Consider the following 24,505-nt stretch of genomic DNA (forward strand, 5'->3'; position numbering starts at 1 on the left):
TCCCTACTGCTGTTCCAAGGTATCTGTTTTGTAGTGACACAGGTTAACTTGGTGCATCCTGGAAAGTAAATAATAGAATTTATTACTTGCCTATCCATGCATCTGTCACCACCAGATTCAAGAAATTCCAATGTACTAAAATACTTCCTCTTAAAAGGTCCTTGTTGCTGGGAAGGAGCTCATCGGTGTAAAAACGGATGTAACTGAAGCAATTAGAAATGGCAAGGGGCCATTTAAGGTACAATTGGTCTGAAGACTGCATAAAGATCCCACAGGCTGAGATCAGAGCCTTCAGCATGTAACTGTGAAGCAAAAAATGAAGGGAGGAAACCTCTTATTCCAGTTTGGACATTTATTTGGTGGCCCTGGAAAGTAGTAAGTGCCAATTAATGTGGGATCCACCAATGAACTGGGCTTCACCTCTGCTGCCAATGAGGCTATAAGAATCCTAGAGGCATTGAGGAGGCAGCAAGCTTCACTGCCCCAGTTCTGCCCATTCAAACCATCAACATTTTGGGACAAACGACGTTTTGTATCTTTTAAAAAATCTAATCATAAAGAAGAACTGCAGGTTAAGTGCAATATTTCATGACCACTTGTTCAATATTACTGACATTGAAAATTATGGATTTAGAATGCTTGGATAAACAGAGTAGTGATAATCGAGACAGGAATATTTCTTTACAAATAACAGAAAAATACTCAGTAAAAAAAAAATCTGCATGATTTCTTCAGAAAACACTGGTTTTAATGTGCGTTTTGGTCAACTAGACAAAGAAAAATGACCAGAAAAGTTATTCAACATGTTTCCATGACTAGTGTTTTGACTGTGTTCCTGCTCAATAACATCCATGTTAAAAACACAATGACCATGGTTTCTCATTGATTTAATAAGCTCTTTACAAGACTATCTCTATAGCGCATGAGTCTTTATCAAGACAACAGAAGAGTGCAAACACACTATTTGCTGTTTATGATGTAAGTTAAAAGTAACACCATATTGCTACACCTAAACTAAGCAGTAAAATGTTAATTCATTTCAGGCTGAAAGAGGTGGCGGTACTTTGCTATTCCTTTTCATAATAATTGGAACAAATCGCCTTAATTGACCGCCATATTTTCTAACCAAATTTAATTCTAAAAAGTATACTGGTTCTGCCTCCGAAGAGTTTGCAACTGTAAATGATAGCAACAAAAAATAAACTCCCTGAATTCTAGTTATAATGTACACAATTATAAATACATTTCTTCAAACAAAGCATCTTTATAATTCAGTTTTCAAATCAAGTAGTTCAGTAGCAATAAAGACACAACTTCAGTTAAACCAGACCCTGTAAAATCACAATGAGTAGCACAGATATGTATATTTTCCTTGTTTCACACATGGTTAATAGTTGATCCCAATGTCCACAATAGTTAATTTGATGTAGAAAACAAATTCTTCAAATGATTTCAAAGTATTTTTATATTTCTCAACAGAGCACAGAAATGCTTTATTCTTTTGTAATGCGACGGGCTTCAGGATTGGCTGCTACAATGTGCGACCTGCAACTTGGCCATAGCTTGTTTTGCACAGGCTGCGGTTTTTCTCCCTGCTATTATAGTTCTGTTCATTTAGTTTTAACTGCTGACAGTATTAACTGGCATTTGGATTTGAACAACTTCTCCATTTTCTCCTTGTTGAATCTGGATTGCTCCATGTTCAATTTGCATTTCAGGCTGAACTGTGGCTGCAAGAGTTTCTGTTCCCTAAATAAAGACAGAAAAAATTAAAATTATTGTGTTAAATTCCCGATGAAACAATTCCCTAAAAAATGAAGTCTTGTTTCTTTTCTTTTCAACTGCATAGTTTTTATAGTTTCCCTATTTAAAAAATATATTTTGCTCATTTTCTTTTTGTGAACTGTAGTTATATTTCCTCACTCTTTCTCGCTTTTTTTAACATTTAAAGAACACTGATATGTTTATGATAAACGGTAGCATCCATTTCACAAAAAGTAGCAAGAAAATAAAAGGCTTTCACTTCTTAACATGAAGCATAAATTTCCATGGAGTGGCAGAGTTGGATTGCCACCCCTCTCCCAGTTACTTACCTGAAAATCCAGTTGATCTTTTCCCACTTGACCTGCCAATTTAGGTGAGGTGAGAACTGTGCAGGGCAGCGTGCTCCTGAGGCGTTCAGTAGAGGGCTGGAAAGCTGGATGTTTTACAGCATTGTCTACCATAAAGCAGGTAATTTTAAAGTTCCAGCCACTTCCAAGCAAGGGAGAAGGTAGGTTTGTAAGGCAAGATGGTTGGAGGGATCGGTGGTCAGTGGGGGGTGGAGGGGAAACGGTTGGTCTAGGGATGTGGGGGTTGGGTTGGTTGGTCAGAGGAAGTTAGGTGGTCAGGGGGTGGGATTCGGGTAGTCAGTGAGGGGTTTCGATCTGGGGTGTTGGATGATCAGTAATGGATTGGGGGTTGGGTGGTCGGGGGGGGGGCTGGGGGTTGGGTGGTCAGTGGGGGGGGGGGCTGGGGATCTATTGGTCAGTGCAGGGGTTGAGATGAGTGGTCAGTGTGGGGAGGAGGGAGGTTGTTGGGTGATTAGTGAGGGTCAGGTGGTCAGCGTTGTTGTGTTTGGTCTTCTATACCGTACAAAGGAATCCACCAAACACCTTGACTTGTCCAAAGCAGAATCTTTATTGAGTCTCGTGTGGTAAGATAGCAATCTGTTACAGAGCACATTATCATGGAGTCTGCTTCTTACTCCTCTGGAATCTGCACCTAGCACCAGCCATTCACTTATATCACTTATTACCCTCTCAATCTTCTTCTGAAGATGGCTCGTTGTGTCTCCCCTTATATGGGAGTCACTAGTCACATGACCTTGGTCTTGAGACCACATGGTGTGTCTGCACTGCCTCCTGCTGGTTGGAGGTCACACACCATCCATCTATGATATAGTCCATCGGCATATCACCACAAGTGTGCGGCTGGTCAATGGGAAGGGGGGGGGGGGGTTAAAAGTGGTTTTAATTCTTCTCATTTTCCCTGGATAATTATTCTGGTAAGAAAGTCAGAACCATCCAATGTTTGTACTTTAACGTATACTTTTGGATGGCAGCGATTGCCAAAAGAAACCTGAACCTCCCGGGAACTTGCCTGACAATCCTAACGTGGGTACATCGGCGGTGGGTGTCCCTCCCCTTTGCCCCTTCTCCCCTCCCAGTCACAGACAGACAGACACACGTGCACACACACACAATACATCAGTTTCAGTTGCACCAACCCCCTCTCTGCCTCTACAACAAAGCCCAGGCCCCCTTCACCCGCGATACCTTCCCCATCATATAACTCCGAGTCCAATGCCTCTACCCTCCGGAGAATGGTCTTAAGGAGAAAAACCTGGAGGGTCTGCAAGACAAACAGGAACCTTGGCAGCACATTCATCTTTACTACCTGCACCCTCCTTGACAACGTCAAGTGTAAGGTATCGCACCTCTTGAGATCCCCCTTGACCTCCTCTGTTAATGTTGTCAAGTTCTACCTGTGCATTGTGGTCCACTCATGCATCACCTGAAACTTCAAATACCTAAACCTCTCTTGCCACCTTAAACGGTAGCGCCCCCAAATTGGTCCCCCACCCTGTCACATTCACCGGAAAAGCCTTGGTCTTCCCTACATTCAGCTTATACCCGGAGAAAGCCCCAAACCACTCCAGCAGGCCCATGATTCTGCCCATACTCTTCAGTGGGTTTGACACAAACAACAGGTCATCTGCGTGCAGCGACACCTGGTGCTCCCTGCCCCCCTCTCAATCCCTCACCTCTCAGCTGACCTCCGGAGCGCCAGCGCCAAGGGCTCAATCACCAACACAAATAACAATGACAACAGGCACCCCTGCCTCGTTCCACTGTGTAGCCCAAAGTACCCTGAACTTATCTCGTTCGTATGCACACTTGCCACAGGGGACGCGTATAAAAGATGAACCCATGCCACGAACCTATCCAGAATTTCAAACAGATAGCTGCACTCTAACCGGTCAAAGGCCTTCTCTGCATCCATGGGTACAATAACCACTGATGCCTGCCCCCCCTGACGGAGTCATTACTACATTGAACTGCCTCTTAATGTTGCTGGAGAGCTTCCTACCCTTCACAAAACCTGTTTCATCCTCAGAGACCACTCTAGACATGCACCCCTCCAACCTACATGCCAATACCTTGGCCAATACTTTCACATCCTTATTCAACAAAGAGATGGGGTTGTAAGACTCACACTCCAGTGGGTCCTTCCACTTCTTCGGGATCAACGAAATCAACGCCTGCTGCAACGTTACTGGCAACTAACCCCCCTCCACTGCTTCACTGAACATCCCCAACAGATTGGCGGCCAACTCCGTCGCAAACTGCTTATAGAATGCTGCCGGAAAACCATCCGGGCCCGAGGCCTTCCGTGACTGGATTCACCTGATACTATCCATCACCTCCCACAGCCCCAGCAGCTCCTCCAATGTCTGCCACCTCCCCTCCTCCAGCTCTGGAAATTCCAACTCATCCAGAAACCGTCCAATGATCTCTCTTCCCCGCCCCCCCTCCCCCTCACCGGCTTAGCCGTATACAATTTCTCACATTATCCCATAAACACCTCATTTATCTTTTCCGGTTCCGACACTACCTCCCCCTTCTCCGCCCTACCTTTAAAATCTCCCTAGATGCTGCCTGCTGCCACAATTGGTAGGCCAGCATACAACTTGCGTTCTCTTCATACTCATAGTGTACCTCCCTTGCCCTCTGCAGCTGCCTTACCTGTCATCAGCCTATCAAACTGCCCCTGCAACTTCTTCCTCTCTGTCAGTAACTCTTGCATGGGGGCCTCCGAGTATCTTCTATCCTCGTTCAATTCTTATCCAACAGCCGTCTGTGCTCCTCCCCCTCCTCCATCTCTATTAACCTTAAACAAAATATTCTGACCTCAGACCACCGCCTTCAAAGCTTTCCAAAACGTGGCCGCCGACACCTCCCCGTTCTAATTAAGTTTGACATAATTCCTAATCGCCACCATCACCTTCTCACAATACACCTTGTTCACCACAAGTCCTGAATCCAATCTCTACCCTTGGCTCTGCACCTGCCCCGAACTAAGCCTCACATCTAGCCAATGCGGCGCATGGTTCGAAATCTCAATTCCTGTACACTCCACCCCTACCACCCCCATCAGCACCGCCTGCCTCACCACAAAAAAATCAATCCTAGAATACATCTTATACAAGTGCAAGAAGAAGGAATACTCCACCTCCCCCACCCCGGGTTTCTAGACCACCACGGATGCACCCCCATGCTCTCCATAAACCTTCCCAGCTCCTTCGCCATCCTCGATCTTCCCATCGATTTGGGGCTTGACCTATCCACCTTCAGCCCCATTACACAGTTAAAACCCTCTCCCATGATCAACTGGTGTGTGTCTAAGTCCAGAATTGTCCCCGGTAGCTTCTTTACAAACCCCGCATCATCCCAGTTAGGCGCACCGTCTCCTCTAACACCCCACTCACTATCGTATTCCCCCCGGATCTCGCACCGCCCTGGCCCCCACAAACCCACCCCGGGTATCCTTTGTGGCGTCCTCCCCCACCACAACTCCGTTCACTAGCATTGCAGCTCCCATCCGAAGGGACTCCTGCACCATCCCCCACCCCCCATCAGCCCCACCTTGGCCTGGACAACTGGCCCCCAACCCCACCTTGATGACGACCAAACCACCAAAAGGGCCCCAACAAACATACCCCCGACATGAAAAAAACCCAAAATTCACAAATAACCTCCTCCCCAAGAAAGCAAAAGGTGTGTGTGTGTGTGTGTGTGTGTGGGGGGGGGGGGGGGGGGGGGGGGGGGGGAAAGAGTAGCGCAATTGCTCCCATTCTAAACTTAGTTTCCACAAAAGCCCCCCCCCAACCCATCGGCAACCCAAAACAACAGTTACCTCCAGTTTTTGCGGATTTAACTCCTCCATCCCCTGAACCCTCCCCCAACTTATGGTCCTCGGCTCTCCCCCAACCTATGGTCTCTTATAAAGTCATTTGCCTCCTCTGGTGCCTCAAAATAATACTCTCGGCCATCATAAGTCATCCAGAGTAGGTTGTGTACAACACCCCGGATTGATAGCCTTGGCTTTGTTGAAACCCGCATGCCTCTTCGCCAGCTCCGCACCAATGTCCTGGTAAATCCGGACTCAATCACCCTCCCATTCACAGACTTGCTTCTCCCCGGATCGTCAGGATCCGCACAATCACCCCCCGCGGCGGCTTCCATGCTCTCGGCTTCTGCCTCAGGGCCCTATGGGCCCGGTCCACCTCTGCGCCTTATCCAGCACCTAGAAATGTGCTTTGTGGCGCACGTCCCCTTCACACCCTTGGGCAGACCCACAATCCTCAAATTCTGTTGTCTGCACCTGTTCTCCTGCTCTTCCACCCTTGCATAGATCCCTAGGACCCCGACCTCTGCCTCTAAAGACATAATCTGGTCACTCTGGTCAAACTCCACCTTTTGCACCTCACTATCATCGCTCCTTGCGTTTTGAGGCATATTTCCACCTGATCCAACGACCCGCGAAGAGGTGCCACTGCTCCCTCAATCGCCTTCGACCATGTGCATCTCCTACTTCTGCTGTCGAAATTCCTCCTTGATGAAACTTATCAATTACTCCATCTGAGGTTTCCCCACCGACGATAACACTTTCCCCTCCGCCATTTTCATAATTGGTGCTGCGTCACAGGTCTCATCCAACCCATTAGCCAGGTCTTTCACGGTCTTTTGCCGGGTCTGATAACCAGTCAAGGGGAGAACTTCTTCCCTTACACTTTCTGCTGAAACTACCCAAACAGGTAAAAAATGCTGAAACCAATGCCTAGGAAGCGGAGCTGCCCTGAATGTGACCACTCACTCCATGGCCGCCACCGGAAGTCTCATAAAACCCACTTTGAAGTCTTTGGTTACTTTATCACTTCCACAAATGTTTGCTTTGTGTTCCTTTATTCCACTTTATATGTGTATGTTTTTGATGTTGCTGTTGTTTCCCCAGAGGTTAACATCTTCAAAATGTCGGCGATTTATCTTAGATTGTGATAGCTAGAGAGAGAAGCAAATACGACTGCCTATTCCTAGGTTGTCAACTACAGGAAGAAAATCTTCCATTTACATCGGACGATACACACGATCAGAAATCTAAATGGAACTAGTATTTTTATTTTGCATTTTCAATCAGGTTTAATGCAAAAAAAGGTTTTGGTCAGAAAAGCATTTGAAAAAGAGTCCAACCCTCAAACCAACCAAAGTTGATTGTTAACCAATTAAATCAAACCATCCAAATTTCCACTGGCTTCGTATTTTGCCATGGGTCTGCATTCGCCCCTACAGGCACTGGAAGGCTGTGACAAGTGCCAATAATCTGGGACACGCATGTACTTTCACATATTGATAAAGTCATGGCAAAAGTGTCAGCTTAAAACATATCCAGTACTTGAACTACAGTCAGCTCAATTGCAAAAAAAGCACATTCAGTAAACATTGGGCACAATTTAACAGAAATGAAACAGGGTACCATGTCGGACATGTTTATGCGGATGTTTCCTGGCGCTGCAAGCGCCGAGAACGACCCCGCTATTAAATGGGACTCTGCTTCATTTCCGGGCCTTGGTGAGGAAGGCCCCACCGAGACCGCACTTAGTGCCATTTCCTGCACTAACGAGCTCCCCTCGCCAGTGTAGGAAAAGATAAATGACTCCCCTAGAACCCCCCACGAGGCCTTCAGACCCCAGTACATAGAACATTACAGTGCAGTACAGGCCCTTCGGCCCTCAATGTTGCGCCGACCTGTGAAACTACTCTAAAGCCCATCTACACTATTATTGTCCATATGTTTATCCAATGACCATTTGAATGCCCTTAGTGTTGGCGAGTCCACTACTCTTGCAGGCAGGGCATTCCACGCCCTTACTACTCTCTGAGTAAAGAACGTACCTCTGACATCTGTCATATCTATCTCCCCTCAATTTAAAGCTATGTCCCCTCATGCTAGACATCACCATCCGAGGAAAAAAGCTCTCACTGTCCACCCTATCCAATCCTCTGGTCATCTTGTATGCCTCAATTAAGTCACCTCTTAACCTTCTTCTCTCTAACGAAAACAGCCTCAAGTCCCTCAGCCTTTCCTCATAAGATCTTCCCTCCATACCAGGCAACATTCTTGTAAATCTCATCTGCACCCTTTCCAATGCTTCCACATCCGTCCTATAATGCGGCGACCAGAATTGCACGCAATACTCCAAATGCGGCCGCGCCAGAGTTTTGTACAGCTGCAACAGGACCTCATGGCTCCGAAACTCAATCCCTCTACCAATAAAAGCTAACACACCGTACGCCTTCTTAACAACCCTCTCAACCTGGGTGGCAACTTTCGGGGATCTATGTACATGGACAACGAGATCTCTCTGCTCATCCACACTGCCAAGAATCTTACCATTAGCCCAGTACTCTGTCTTCCTGTTATTCCTTCCAAAATGAATCACCTCACACTTTTCTGCGTTAAACTCCATTTGCCACCTCTCGGCCCAGCGTTGCAGCTTATCTATGTACCTCTGTACCTTGTAACATCCTTCCGCACTGTCCACAACTCCACCGACTTTAGTGTCATCTGCAAATTTACTCACCCATCCTTCTACACCCTCCTCCAGGTCATTTATAAAAATGACAAACAGCAGTGGCCCCAAAACAGATCCTTGTGGTACACCACTAGTAACTGGACTCCAGTCTGAACATTTCCCATCAACCACCACCCTTTGTCTTCTTCCAGCTTGCCAGTTTCTGATCCAAACTGCTAAATCACCCTGAATCCCATGCCTCCGTATTTTCTGCAGTAGCCTACCATGGGGAACCTTATCAAACGCTTAACTGAAATCCATATACACCACATCAACTGCTTTACCCTATCCACCTGCTTGGTCACCTTCTCAAAGAACTCAATAAGGTTTGTGAGGCACGACCTACCCTTCACAAAACCGTGTTGACTATCTCTAATCAAATTATTCCTTTCCAGATGAATTTTCATCCTATCCCTTATAAACCATTCCAAGATTTTGCCCACAACAGAAGTAAGGCTCACTGGTCTATAGTTACCAGGGTTGTCTCTACTCCCTTTCTTGAACAAGGGGACAACATTTGCTATCGTCCAGTCTTCTGGCACTATTCCTGTAGACAAAGATGACTTAAAGATCAAAGCCAAAGGCTCAGCAAGCTCCTCCCTAGCTTCCCAGAGAATCCTAGGATAAATCCCATCCGGCCCAGGGGACTTATCTATTTTCACACTTTCCAGAATTGCTAACACCTCCTCCTGACGAACCTCAAGCCCTTCTAGTCTAGTAGTTGAATCTCAGTATTGTCCTCGACAGCATTGTCTTTTTCCTATGTGAATACTGATGAAAAATATTCATTTAGCACCTCTCCTATCTCCTCGGACTCCAAGCACAACTTCCCACTACTGTCCTTGACTGGCCCTACTCTTACCCTAGTCATTTGTTTATTCCTGACATATCTATAGAAAGCTTTAGGGTTATCCTTGATCCTACATGCCAAAGGCTTCTCATGTCCCCTCCTGGCTCTTCATAGCTCTCTCTTAAAGTCCTTCCTAGCTAACTTGTAACTCTCGAGCGCCCTAACTGAACCTTCATGTCTCATCTTTACATAAGCCTCCTTCTTCCTCTTGGCAAGTGTTTCGACTGCTTTAGTAAACCACGGTTCCCTTGCTCGACCACTTCCTCCCTGCCTGACAGGTACATACTTATCAAGGACACGCAGTAGCTGTTCCTTGAACAAGCTCCACATTTCCATTGTGTCCATCCCCTGCAGTTTTCCTCTCCATCCGATGCATCCTAAGTCATGCCTCATCGCATCATAATTGCCTTTCCCCCAGATATAACTCTTGCACTGTGGTATATACCTAACCCTTTCCATCACTAAAGTAAACGTAATCGAATTGTGGTCACTATCACAAAAGTGCTCACCTACCTCCAAATCTAACACCTGTCCTGGTTCATTACCCAGTACCAAATCCAATATGGCCTCGCCTCTCGTTGGCCTATCTACATACAGTGTCAGGAAACCCTTCTGCACACATTGGACAAAAACGGACCCATCTAATGTACTCGAACGATAGCGTTTCCAGTCAATATTTGGAAAGTTAAAGTCCCCCATAACAATTACCCTGTTGCTTTTGCTCCTATCCAGAATCATCTTTGCAATCCTTTCCTCTACATCTCTGGAACATTTTGGAGGCCTTTAGAAAACTCCTAACAGGGTGACCTCTCCTTTCCTGTTTCTAACCTCAGCCCATACTACCTCAGTAGACGAGTCCTCATCAAACGTCCTTTCTGCCACCGTAATACTGTCCTTGACTAACAATGCCACCCCTCCCCCTCTTTTACCACCTTCCCTGAGCTTACTGAAATATCTAAACCCCGGCACCTGCAACAACCATTCCTGTCCGTGCTCTATCCATGTCTCCGAAATGGCCACAACATCGAAGTCCCAGGTACCAACCCATGCCGCAAGTTCACCCACCTTATTCCGGATGCTCCTGGCATTGAAGAAGACACACTCTAAACCACCTTCCTGCCTGCCGGTACACTCCTGCAACTTTGAAACCCTACTCATGACCTCACTACTCTCAACCTCCTGTGTACTGGAGCTACAATTCAGGTTCCCAAGCCCCTGCTGAACTGTTTAAACCCTCCCGAAGAGCATTAGCAAATTTCCCCCCCAGGATATTGGTACCCCTCTGGTCCAGGTGTAGGCCATCGCATTTGTAGAGGTCCCACCGACCCCAGAATGAGCCCCAATTATCCAGAAATCTGAAACCCTCCCTCCTGCACCATCCCTATAGCCACGTGTTCAACTCCTCTCTCTCCCTATTCCTCGTCTCGCTACCACGTGGCACGGGTAACAACCCAGAGATAATAACTCTGTTTGTCCTAGATCTAAGTTTCCACCCTAGCTCCCTGAATTCCTGCCTTACATCCCTATCCCTTTTCCTACCTATGTCGTTGGTACCTATGTGGACCACGACTTGGGGCTGCTCCCCCTCCCCCTTAAGGATCCCGAAAACACGATCCGAGACATCACGCACCCTGGCATCTGGGAGGCAACACACCAACCGTGAGTCTTTCTCGTTCCCACAGAATCTCCTATCTATCCCCCTAACTATGGAGTCTCCAATGACTAATGCTCTACTCCTCTCCCCCCTTTCCTTCTGAGCAACAGGGACAGACTCTGTGCCAGAAACCTGTACCCCATGGCTTACCCCGGTAAGTCATCCCCCCAACAGTATCCAAAGCGGTATACTTGTTACTAAGGGGAACGACCACAGGGGATCCCTGTACTGACTGCTTCCTCCCAGCACCTCTCACCGTCACCCATCTATCTTTATTCTTCGGAGTAACTCCATCCCTGAAGCTTCTATCTATGACTACCTCTGCCTCCCGAATGATCCAAAGTTCATTCAGCTCCATCTCCAGTTCCCTAACGCGGTTTCTGAGGAGCTGGAGATGGGTGTACTTCCCACAGATGAAATCAGGAGGGACACTGATGGCGTCCCTCACCTCAAACATTCTGCAGGAGGAACATTGCACTGCCATCCCCTCTAGATAAAAAAAAGAAAAAGAAAGAGCTTACCTGTTATTCACTCCCCTTCTCAGCAAGTTATCACTCAGCAACCTCTGCGCCCCGGAAAATAAAAGAAAAACTACTCACCAGTCACCAGCCAATCCCTTACCTGCAGGCTGTGGCGTCACGGTTCATCTTCTTTCTATTTCTACCTGCCCTCGAGCCTTCCTCTTGATCTTTACAGCGGTTGTTTTTTTTTTGGTTAGAGGAGTGAGTAGGGTTTAAGTATCACTTGACAACAGCTCTTCCACAAACCACCTTCAAGTTAGGGTGAACACATGGACATATGCAAATTTCCCCCGCAACAGCCAATCAGCAGCTCCGCTCTACTGCCCTCTGCTGGATGCTTGTCTTCACTTGAACAGCTAGGGTCTCTTGCTCAGGTACACCTTCAAGTTAGGGTGAGCACACGGATGTATGCAAATTTCCCCCGCAACAGCCAATCAGCAGCTCCGCTCTACTGCCCTCTGCTGGATCAATTTACTGATGTAATGCCCCAATTTACTGCTGAGGGGGTCATGAAGCCTCCTGCATCCTACCTGATAAGGGCAGAGCATCCCTGGGCCCAATCCCCAGAATGGGAAAATTGCTACCTGAGCAGCTTTGCACTGTCAGCCCGGCACCCTGGCAGTGTCCCTGCCAGGCAGGGTGAAGGTGCCCGGGTGGCATCAGGGGTGCCACCGGCCCGGAGCCCGACCACCCAGGGACCCCTAATTGCTGGTATGCCTGGTCCATGTTGGTGGAGACTAGTGCTAAACGGCACTCACTTGGGGTCTCCTAGGCGCGGAGGTTAGACCCCGTGCCTTGGATAACTCCAGCGAGAGCATATTCAAGTGAGCCTGACTGCACACTTGTGCGCGCAAATCCGGATCCTGACTTCAATGGAGGTCGCAAAGCTTTGTGAGATCTTGTCAGATCTCGCGAGGCGTGCCGAGGCCGGAAAATCTCGCGAGTGATTACTGAACTTGTCACGTCCCAAGTTGAACGTAACGAGGCCGGTAGATTGCAGTCGTTGACTTTACTATACATCTTTCCAATGATTTAAACATGTATTAGACAAACTGGCAAGTTACATTTTCACAAAAACAGTCTTAAGTTTTCCTTCAGACATAGACCAAAATTTTACCCCGCCCCACTGGCGAGTTTTCTGCACGGGGGTGTGGGGAGTGTAAAATTGAAGTGATGGGATTCCCCGACCACACAGCTCAGGCCAGTAAGGCCTTGGTCAGGAAGCCAGCCCTTGCCCCAGTTGAGCCCCCTAAGTGGCCAGTTATTATTATCCTTCAATTAGCTGAAGCAAATGAGCATTTCTAATCCAGTTATGTCTGATTTCTAACACTTTTAGTTGTTGCCACAACTATGGAAGACAACAATCTGCACTCAGCTATGTGTTTTCCACATTAACTGCAACATAGCTGGGGGTTGTTGATCCCTGATGTTCAGAGTTGCTGTGATGACTGAGGGGACCATTTAAAGTACCAACAAGCCCACACAATGGACTGCAGAACCATTCATTGGTTGGGTTTAGATGCTGAATTCCTGTCAGAGGCTGGGAGCTCATTTGAAAAACAAATGGCCTTTAAGCCTGAAAATCAACCAGGGTTAAAGGTGCATCCTTACAGGTGAGGAGACGTCACTCCTCAAAAGATGTGGATTCCAGGAACTATATCTGGTACAAACAGAATACTGTGGGTGGCATGTTTATAAATCAACAAACAGAAGATAATTAATACATTTTTTAAAAATGTTATGTAACAATGAATTAGCTGCAAAACTCTGTATCACGGTCACTTTGCTGTCGAGATAATTTGAACTCGGTTTTATGCTTTAATGATGTATATAATACTTTCAGTCCAATGACTTTCTGCCCTGAGGGAGTTTGGTGGAACTACTCATATTCCATGCGCTTTACCATTAGATCTCCTGGGGCTGAAATCATCAGCTCATATGCACTCAATATTTCTGAATGTGAGTTGGCTTCTCCCCGTCAAATCATTTCATACAGTAAAGCATATTAATTATTTTAAACTTCTGAGCAAGTATCATTAGTTTCTTGAAAAGGAAATATAGACCATTGGGGAACCCATGAATTACTTGAACTTTCTAATATTAAGCATTACCAGTAACATTGGAAACATTCTGATATTTCAATCTGTTTGATCAAATGGAGGTAAAGGATCGCTTGGAATATTCAAAGGAGAAAGCAGGATTTCACAATATGCCTCATTCAGGTGTGTCCCAAAAATCTATATATTTATACCTCAATTGATACCACAAAAAACAGATCAATAATTCTTTGGGCTTTTTGCTAAGTAGGACCCAACTCTATGCAAACTGATTGTAAAACACTTTGACATATCCTGAGGACATGGAAGGAATTATAAAAACGTAAGCTACTTCTTTCCTTTGGTTCTGTCATATGTAAAATTGTTGGCGGATAGGATGAGATGGACAGGATGAGACAGAAAGTGTTTCCTTAATTTCCAGTAAAATGAGAACAATGGATGGATATTACAGTTTAATAACTTGTGTAAAATATGAAACAATTCAGAATTTGTACTTGAATTTTACAAGTTTAGAAATCCTGGAAACTAATGTAGATATATGCCTGAAAATAACTGAATGCAATTTCAAAATATGAAACCAAGCAGCAAAAAATACTTACATTTCAAAAAAGCAAATTACTGAGTATTTAGAGTAGGTTTTCCTGGCAAATGTTGAAACAAAATAACATTGCACAATATTTAAATTACATTAAATGGTTATCCACCCCAGTGTCAGTTTCACCCATAAAATGGAGCAAAGTTTGTCCCAGGACCTGAGTTGCTTAAAAGGCATCTTAAAGATGTGGGTTTGACCAAATTATTTTGTTTCCTTTTGCATTATGTGCCTTTGTTGGATTTTATTGCTCCACAAGAGGGAAGCATTGATGTTTCCATGCTCATAGTTACAAGCCGCGCCCAAAAGCATGGCTATATCCTCTCATTCGGGATTTTGGTTTTCAATGTATTTAAGTGCATGAGATATTGGCCCTCATGAACCATGTTCCTTGTCTGATAAACCTATGAATTGCATATTCATTGGCAGTAGTTTGGAAGGGGCCAGAGGGTTAAAAAAATTTGGATGGCGATGACCTGAACAATCATTGCTGTCTCAGGTCAAACTACAGCAGGTGGACAAAGTTCTATCATCGGAACATGGGACTTAGGAACAGGAGTAGGTCATTCGCCCATTCAAGCCTGCTCCACCGTTGAATAAGACTGTGGCTGATTTGGTTGTCTCTCTAGTTAATTGTATATCAATTCAGATTAATAGTACTCAAATGGTGGGCATTAATTCAAGATTAGCATGTGCTTAAATATAGGGAGGCTGAAAGTTTGGTTGTTGGTTGGAGGTGCATAATATGCAATGCATGTGGCCAGCCGTCAGTTAAAACTTGTAGGTATATAAAATAGAGTAGAGTAAGGTCATTTGAGACTTCGTGGGTGATCATCCCTGTCCTTTTGCAAGTCACCCCAGGTCGAGGTAAGGTTTCCATGCTCATAGTTGCAGGCCACGCCCACAGCAGAACTTATGAATTTCTGATGATGTGAAGATGCTGGCGTTGGACTGGGGTGGGCACAGTAAGAAATCTTACAACACCAGGTTCAAGTCCAACAGATTTATTTGGAATCACTAGCTTTCGGAGCGTAGCTCCTTCATCAGGTGAGTCCTGATGAAGGTGCTACGCTCTGAAAGCTCGTGATTCCAAATAAACCTGTTGGATTTTAACTTGAATTTCTGATGGTGATGGCAGGTGAGCTAGAACCTCGAAGAACAACAGCTTAGAGGTTCCTTCAGGAAGAGGACTGGTCTTCCTTTTCACCTTTTTTTTCAAGAAAGGCAACAAGAAACCAGCAAAAATATTATTTTCCCTCGTCAAACTGTAAACAAGAGGCACTTAGGGGCTTTTCACAGTAACTTCATTGAACCTACTTGTGACAATATGCGATCATTATAAATACTTATGAGAAAATGAAGAGGAAAATGCAAGTCAGAGAAATGTGGAGAAAATGGGCAGAGGACTGGCCTTTGGCAGACCACTATCACAACTGTATAAAGATGAGGCTCCAATTCTAACCCTCACCACCTGGCTCTGTGTTTTAACATCCATTGTGAATATTCATTTTAGGATGTTAATTCTGTCTGAATATGTCCATGCAAGGGCATATAGATGAAGCTGCATAGGTAATTATCAGTGTGGGCAGTCTGTCTCTTCTGTGCACCTCTTCGGCATCCCTTCCTACATCTTATACCCTGTACAATTCTATGAATGCATCTCCAAAAATTCAAATAGAAAAGTGCAGTAATTACGCTACCCATTTTAGCAATTGTTGGGGGGAGCAACCAAATATCTCTGTCCACTTTAAGAAACCAGCTCCTTAATCATGCAGAAATTCGGACTTTTACAGCCATCATTTATGGAGTGCACAATGTACACATGATTCCATTATATATGTTTTTAAATGTTTTTATTGAGATATATATATTATATACATCTATACACACACACATCAAACACAACCAAAACCCTGTTGACTTCTTAACTATCCTTGAAGAAGTCGATAAACAGTTTTTATCTCCATGCAAATCCCTCCACAGTCCCTCTCATGGCATACTTGATTTTTTTCCAACCTAAGGAATTACACGAGGTCGCTCACCCACACCCTCGATATCGGCGGCCCCGAGTCCCTCCAGTCCAAGAGGATCCGTCGGCCTCTGTCACCCCCTGGACTCTCCTCTACCAGGGAGGCAAAGGACAAAACGTCAGCCTTTCTCATCCCCTGGACTCCCGGGTCTTCCGACATTCCAAAAACTGCCACTTCTGGACTCGGGACCACCTTCACCCTCAGCACCTCAGACATCACGTCAGCGAACACCCGCCAAAATCCCTCCAGCTTCGGACACGTCCAAATCATGTGGACATGGTTCACAGGCAACTCCCGCGCACCGTCCACAACTATCCTCCACCCCCTCAAAAAAACCTGCTCATTCTGGCTACCGTCATGTGCGCCCTGTGGACTACTTTCAATTGAACGTGACCAAGCCTAGCGCACGAAGAGGATGCATTCACCCTCCTCAGAATCTCCTTCCATAACCCAGCCTCCAACACCATCTCCAGCTCTTCCTCCCACTTCTGAATAACTTCTCCTATCTGCTCCACCCACTCACATAACTGAGTGGCAGTTAACTGTCAATCACCCCAGGGGCAGCAGGTCAGGCAAGGACGGCACATGTTTCCTCACATAGTTTTGCACCTGTAAGCAACTGAACCCATTCCGCTGGGCAGCTCATACTCCTCTACTAGTTCCTCCAAGCTCGGAAAGCTGCCCCCCCACGAATAGGTCTCCAAACCGCTCAATCCCCTCTCGCCACCACCTCCGGAATCCCGCGTCCAGTCCCCCGGAACAAACCTGTGATTCCCGCAAATTGGGAGCCCAAACCGAGGCACCCTCCAGCTTCAAGTGCTGCCGACACTGTCCCCATACCCTCAGGCCCGCCACCATCACCAGACCTGTGGAGTACCTGGCCGGCAAGAACGGCAGAGGCACCGTCAATAATGCACCCAAGCTAGTGTCCTTACAAGAGGCTGCCTCCATCCGCTCCCACACCAACCCCTCCCCACTACCTACTTCCTGACCATGGCTATACATGCTGCCCAGTAGTAGTTCAGCAAATTTGGCAAGGCCAGGCGCACCCCTGCCCCCCCCCACCCCCCGTCCCAACTCCAGCAGTACCTTCTTCACCCTTGGGGCTTTCCCCACCCACACAAACCACAAAATCAATGCATTAAACTTCCTAGAAAAGGCCTTTGGATAATTGTCGGAAGGTTCTGGAACACGAATAGAAAACCTCGGGAGTATCGATATCTTCACAGACTGCACCCGCCCCTCGAACGACAGTGGAAGCACGTCCCACCTCTTAAAATCCCCCTGCACCTGCTGCGCCAGATTCAATTTCTGCAGCTGCTCTCATCCCCACGCCACCTGGATGCCCAGATACCTGAAACTCGCCCCCACTACCTTAAACGGCAGCGCGCTCAGCCTCCTCTCCTGCCCCCTCGCCTGGTTCAGAAAGACCTCACTCTTCCCCATGTTTAACTTATACCCAGAGAACCGGTCAAATTCCACCAAAATGTCCATGATCCCTCCAATACTTTCCAATGGGTCCGACATGTAAAGCAACAGATCGTCAGCATATAGCGAGACCCTGTGCTCCATCTCCCCACACTATCCATTTCCAACCCCTTCACACTCTAAGCGACGCTGCCAGTGGCTCTACCGCCAAGTCAAAGACCAACGGGGAGAGTGGGCATCCCTACCCCGTCCCATGGTGCAGCTTAAAATACCCAGAACTCGCCCAGTTCATCCTTGCACTCACTATTGCCGTCCGATACAACAACCGGAATCCACGAACCCCTGCCCGAACCGACCCGGTACCTCCCACAAATATTCCCATTCTACCTGATCAAAGGCTTTCTCTGCGTCCATAGCGACCGCCACCTCCATATTCTGTCCCTCCGAGGGCATTATAACGTTCAACAAACGCCTGCCGTTAGCCGACAGATGCCTCCCCTTTACAAACCCCGTCTGGTCTTCCCCTATCACCCCTGGTACACAGTCCTCAATCCGTGAGGCCAAGATCTCTTTGCGCCGAGACCTTTGCCAACAACTTGGCGTGCGGCGGTGGCTCTTCTCCCCGCCTCATTAACTGTCCGTATCAGCAGGAGCTCCAGGTCTCCCAAAAACATTTTCTGAAATTCTACAGGGAAGCCATCTAGGCCCGAGGCCTTCCCTGCTTGCAACGCCCCCATACCCTCCACCAGTCCAATGGGTGCTCCTAACCCCCTCCACCAGGTCCTCCTCCAGCTTGGAGAATTCTAACCAGTCCAGAAATCGCCACCTTCCCACCCCCCCGGTCGGGGGCTCCGATTCATAAAGCCTCCTGTAAAATTTCTCAAATACCCCGTTCACCCCCACTAGGTCCAGTACCACTCTACCCCTCCCGTCCTTCACCCTTCCAGTCTCCCTCATCGCCTCCTGCTTCCCGAGTTGGTGGGCCAGCATCCTGCTAGCCTACTCCCCATACTCATACACTGCCCCTCTGGCCCTCCACAACTGCCCACTCCATGGACACCAGCCTGAATTCCATCTGGAGCTTCAGCCTCTCCTTCAACAATCCTCTCTCCGGGGCCTCGGTTTACCTCCTGTCCACCCACAGAATCTCATCCAACGACTTTGCCATTTCTGCTCGATCCTCTTCCCGCTATGTGCCCGGATCAATATGAACTCACCGCCCCCCCAACCACTGCCTTGATCACCTGCCACAGCATGGCGGCCGAGACCTCACCTGTCATAATTTAGTTCCACATACTCCCGGATGGCGGCCCTCACCCGCTCACACACCTCCTCATCCACGAACAACCCTACGTTCAGCCTCCACTGTGGACGCTGAGCCCTACCCAATCCACTTGCAAGTCTACCCAATGCGGCGCAGGGTCTAAAACCATGACCGCCAAGTACCATCTCCGCAAATAATGTCTTGCCCACCACAAAAAAAAAATCAATCCGAGAGTACACCCTGTGCACATGGGAGAATTACGAAACCTCCTTCGCCCATGATCTCCCAACCTCCACGGGTCCCGTCCCCCCCCCCCCCCCCATGCACTCCATGAACCCCTTCAGCTCCTTCGCCATTGCCAACACCCTCCCTGACCTCCTGCTCGACCGGTCCAACCCTGGATCAATGACGGTGTTAAAGTGCCCCCTCCACCATAATCAACCGGTGAGAGTCCAGGTCCGTAATCTTCCCCAGCATCCACTTCAAACTCCACATCTTCCCAATTTGGGGCAAAACATCAACCAAATCCATTGGCATCCCCTCCAGCTTCCCATCACGAACCTTCTCCCCGAATTTGCTACTATATTCCCCACCTTAAATGCCACCCGTTTATTTACCAGCCCCGCCACCCCCTGCATCTAAATGTCTAATCCCGACTGGAAGACTTGCCCTACCCACCCTTTCCTTAGCCTTGTCTGATCTCCAATCTTCAAGTGTGTTCTTCTAAAAAGGCCACGCCTGCCTTCAAGCTCCTCAGGTGCATGAAAAACATGTGACCAACCTGGCCGGAGGGCACCCTGCCACCCTCTCTTGCCGATTAACCATATCCCTTCTTGGGCCAGCCCCTGGCCCATGTCATGCGACTCTCTAGGCTTATCCTCGGACGTCCACCTTTACCACTCCCTCCAATGCTCCACCGCAGCACCCACTCGCTCACACACATCACAAACGACAATGAAACAAGAAAAAAGGTGGACTCACCCTCAACGCAACAAAACATCTCGAAAGAGAAAAGTTCCCCAACAACCAACAAAAGAGAAAAAAGATACAAGAAAAAATGGACAGAAAAAGCAGCCGTCTCCTCACAGTTCAATGTCTTCCTTCTCGTGCCAGTTCATTGTCTCTTAAAAACTCTGTAGCCTCTTCTCGTGTTCCAAAATGATGTTCTCGGCTATAAAAAGTCATCCAAAGGCGGGGCGGGTACAACATCCCAAATTTCACACCCTTTTTAAAGAGGGCAGCCTTCACCCGATTAAACCTGGTTCTCCTATTCGCCAGGTCTGTGCCCAGGCCCTGGTACACCCAAAGCTCACTCCCCTCCTAGGTGCATCTCCTTGTCTGCTTCACCCAACTCAATATCTTCTTCTTGTCCAGGAACCGGTGAAGACGCACCATTGCCCTCGTCGGCTAATTCACCTGCGGTTTCCTCATCAGTGTCCTGTGCACTCGGTCGACCTCTCAAAGGCCCCCTCCCCCATCATCTTGGCTACATACGTGCCAGCGTCTGCTCCCTCGATGCCTTCAGGCATCCCCATGATTCCTTGATTCAGTCTCTGGGAGTGATTCTCCAGGCCCTCCACCTTCTCCTTTAACCGCTTCTGGGTCTCTTGCATCAGACTCACTTCAGCCACCAACGAGGCGAACTGCTCCTCGTGCTCCTCCACCACCTCTTCCACTTTCCGAATAGCCTGGCCCTGGGACTGCAGCCTCTGCTCCAATGGTCAATTCGCTCTTTTAACGATTCCACCTGCTTGGCTGGTCCTCCTGGGCCTCCCTCCTCTGTCGTCTAAACTTCTCATTTAAGAAGTCCACCTGGTGCTCCGTTGACCATTGGGCAGGCAAGGCAGACCCTTTACCCTTCGCCATCTTGACCTGCGAGGCACAAAGATTCTCCTACTCCAACTGCTCCCTTCTTCTCAACCCACTTCTGGTCCGTGGAGCCATCCACCAGCCCCACCACTGGAGTTAAACCGTTCTCCAGTCATCCCAGCACCTTGTTTCCACAAAACATCCATCCTACAAATGTTGAAAAAACAGCCTCGAGAGGGAGCTGCCAAATGTGCGACCACTCACACATGGCCTCCACCGGAAGTCTAATGATTCGATTATAAAGAGTAGGATTTCATGTCTGACATAATTTCCATCCAATTACTGATTACCAATCAAGCAATGTTCTCATCATTTTGTTTGGAGAAACAGCATAGCTATCCAAAATTATTATTACACAGGGCAAGTTCAACAAGAGTCCAGAGAAATGGATACTTTCCTGATTCCTCAGTCCTGCCCGCCTGTTCTGTATTTAGTTCTTACGATCCATTTAATCATTATTTTTGAACCTGAGATAACTTGGACGAAAATTCCATTATTAAAAACTTCTTAAAGCTCAAGTGCGTATTATAATGATTCTTTATAGGATCAGGCAAATGACAAATGCAATCAATTTGCCAACCATATGGAAGTACCTTTTTCTATTGTTCAAAAATCTATTAAGCTTCATTTATTTTCAATTTTCATTGCAGGTCAATGATTTTTTTCAGAGAAAATTAAAGCATAAAACCAGGGAGTCTGGGAGAAGCCATCATAGAGGATTGCTGAATTGGCCTCACATAATTCATGAAACCAAATTTCAGCCAGGACTTGTACAGACTTTAATCATAACTTTGATTTTCATTGTCGGTCAATATTAGACTTAATATAATTGGTGGAAATTAAGTTGCAAACCTATTCTTGGTGCTAAAACACGAGAAATTGGAGCAAGAGTAGACCATACAACATATGCTTCAACTCCACTTTCACATCTGCGCTCCTATATTCCTTGAAGACCAAAAAATTTGTCTATCTCAGCTTAAATATATTCAATCTTCTTGAGGTAGAGAATTCCAAAGATTCACAATCCATTAAGTGAAGAAATTTCTCTTAATCTCAGTCCTAAATGCAGAGAAGCCAGACCCAGTGCAAAAGAGCTATCAGGAGGTATAGCACAAAAGGCTATGGCTGAACTGACGGAAAAACGTAACAACTTACAGGTTGGGGTCCAAGTCCTGCACCAGGCAGGCAAAGGAAACAAAACCCGCACTGCGGACCATTCAAAATGCCAGCGCGAGATCGATAAATTAAAATCCCACGTCCCAATACAAAAAGGGAAAATGTGCGTTTGAGACAATCAGGTCAGAAAGGGACGGCGATTATAGGGTATACTGAGGGCATATGGACGAGGAAGCTACAGGTATGCCGAACTGGGGACACCCACCTCCCTTCCGAGAGGAATCAGAACCCTCGGAACCCCCAGGTCCTTTCCCCATCCTGATGAATCCTCTGACCACCAAGACGGTCAGGATATCACCAATCCGATCACATACAGACCCTGTTCACAGTAGCACAATTGGTGGAAATACCAAGCAAATCCCCATGTGTTCTTTGATGACCACTGATGACCCCTATATGTTCTTTGAGAATATCCGCCAATAAAGAATTCTACACGGGCTCGACAGTGGGGAGGAAATAAAATTAATGCTAATGTGCTTTAGCCTCGGTCTAATCAGATCCCCAGAACATTGGGAAAGGGCAGTTGCCGGACATGAAAACGGCAATCCTAGCAGGTACAATAGAGGAGACCCGGTGGAGGCATTAAACAAATGCAGGCAGAAAAAGGGAGAGCACCCAACATCCTGTGGATTCACTTCACTGGAGTCTTTGGGGACATGAACAGAGCAAGGTTGGAGGGATGAAATTTGTCGAAGTGGACCAGGATTGTGGTATCACACACTACTGAAAGAGGACAGGGGGACAGACACACACACGTATTGAGGAGAGGAGAATGACCGGAGCTTGGGAAAAGGTGGTGCAGACAAAGGCAAATAAAACTGGAAAAATTAATCCAGTCAGCCAGGCCCAAATCCTAGCCCAGTATGGCATGTCGAAGGGGGAGACAGGGGCAGAGGGGATAATTATACAGATCACCTGCCCCCATATGCTCCTCCTGCAGGAAGAGGCAGAGGTCAGCCCCAGCGAGATCCTAGACAATAGCCGGTGAGCTGCTACAATTGTGGCTGAACAGGCCACTATGCCCGAGAATGCAGAGTACCCCACCAGCATCTGCAGGGTCAAGGACCGGAGCAGGGATATCAGAACCAGCCACGAGAAGGACCAACACAAGTCCCAGTAACCACCGTAGGAGAGACCTAGAACTCGTTCTGGTCCAACGACTTGACAGTGTCAGGCCTCAACAATTTGAGTGTGCAGCGCCAGGTGGGATAGTGCAGGAAAACCCCTAGTGGACGTCCACCCTGCCGAACTCCTGTGGGATAGTTGGCTCCCGTACGACCCTGAACACATCCAAAGAAATCAGTGCATCATGACGCACAAGAAAAACAATCATTTTAAGTGGTTTTACAGGACATCGCTGGAGGGATCAGAGACAGACCCATTAAGAGCTTAGATTGAGGGATGTAGTGTGCTATCATTCAGCCATATTAGTGAAGCTCCACCTGGGAGCAAACATATCCTGGGCTCTGATTTCATGCACAAGTGTAACCAATATTTTGAACCAGCGAACTGTTGTGTCTGGTTGGCCCAAGCAAATGAGGCCCTGATGGAGATAGCTATGGGGAGCTATGCAGAGAGAATTTGTACAGTTGGGCAATTATGGACAAACCCATGGACATGACCAATGGCCCGGGAGCACAGGAAATCATTGCGAAACACACACTCGCATTTGCAAAACTCAAACACGACTGTGGCTGGATGACAGGGGAAGTGGTTGTAGAAGGCCTTGATCCGAAACCCCCAAAGCAGTACAGTTTCCCCAAGCAAGCCGAGGGCGAGGTTGCGAAAGTGTTCATCAGCCTACGGCAACAGGGAGTTTTACGTTCTATGGCTTCAACAAGCAACTCCCTTATTTGGCCAGTCAGGAAACCAGACGGATGCTGAACATTGACTACCGGGAATTAAATAAAATAACCCCACTAACAGCACCTATGTCAGCAACCAGTCCTGAGACAATAATGAGGCAAGCCCCACAGGCAAAATATTTTACCGTGCTCACCATTAGCAACAGGTTTTGGTCTATTCCCTTGAACCAGCAATGCCAGTATAAATTCACCTTATCCTTCCAAGGTCAGCAGTTTCTGTGGACTTGCTTGCCTCTTTAAAAAATATATTTTTATTCGGGTATTTGCAATCTTTTATAATAATAACAGCGACGTAAACATGGCACAATAAACATTTCCACCCCATCACAAACTTCACACCCGCCAACAATAAAACAACAGTCTGTCCCTCCCCCCGCCCCCTTTTTTGAATTCATCTTCTGCTAACATTTTAATTGTCCCCGAGAATTCGACAAACGGCTGCCACCTTCGGATGAACCCTAGCATTGACCCTCTTAAGGCAAACTTTATTTTATCGAGACTAAAAAACCCAGCCATGTCACTAAC

General features: G+C 47.1%; 1 protein-coding gene across 5 annotated transcripts in view; it reads right to left on the reverse strand.

The window, feature by feature from the left end:
* Positions 1 to 726: 726 nt before the first annotated feature.
* Positions 727 to 24,505, reverse strand: part of banp (BTG3 associated nuclear protein) — a 314,498-nt gene continuing 290,719 nt past the window's right edge. For all 5 annotated transcript variants that reach the window (XM_072518077.1, XM_072518074.1, XM_072518076.1 and 2 more), the window contains one exon: positions 727 to 1,749. In XM_072518077.1, the coding sequence (XP_072374178.1) occupies positions 1,621 to 1,749 (129 nt within the window). In that variant the 3' untranslated portion in view covers positions 727 to 1,620. The remainder of the gene's footprint in view (positions 1,750 to 24,505) is intronic.

Source organism: Scyliorhinus torazame, chromosome 10 (genome assembly GCF_047496885.1).
Source record: "Scyliorhinus torazame isolate Kashiwa2021f chromosome 10, sScyTor2.1, whole genome shotgun sequence".
NCBI lineage: Eukaryota > Metazoa > Chordata > Chondrichthyes > Carcharhiniformes > Scyliorhinidae > Scyliorhinus > Scyliorhinus torazame.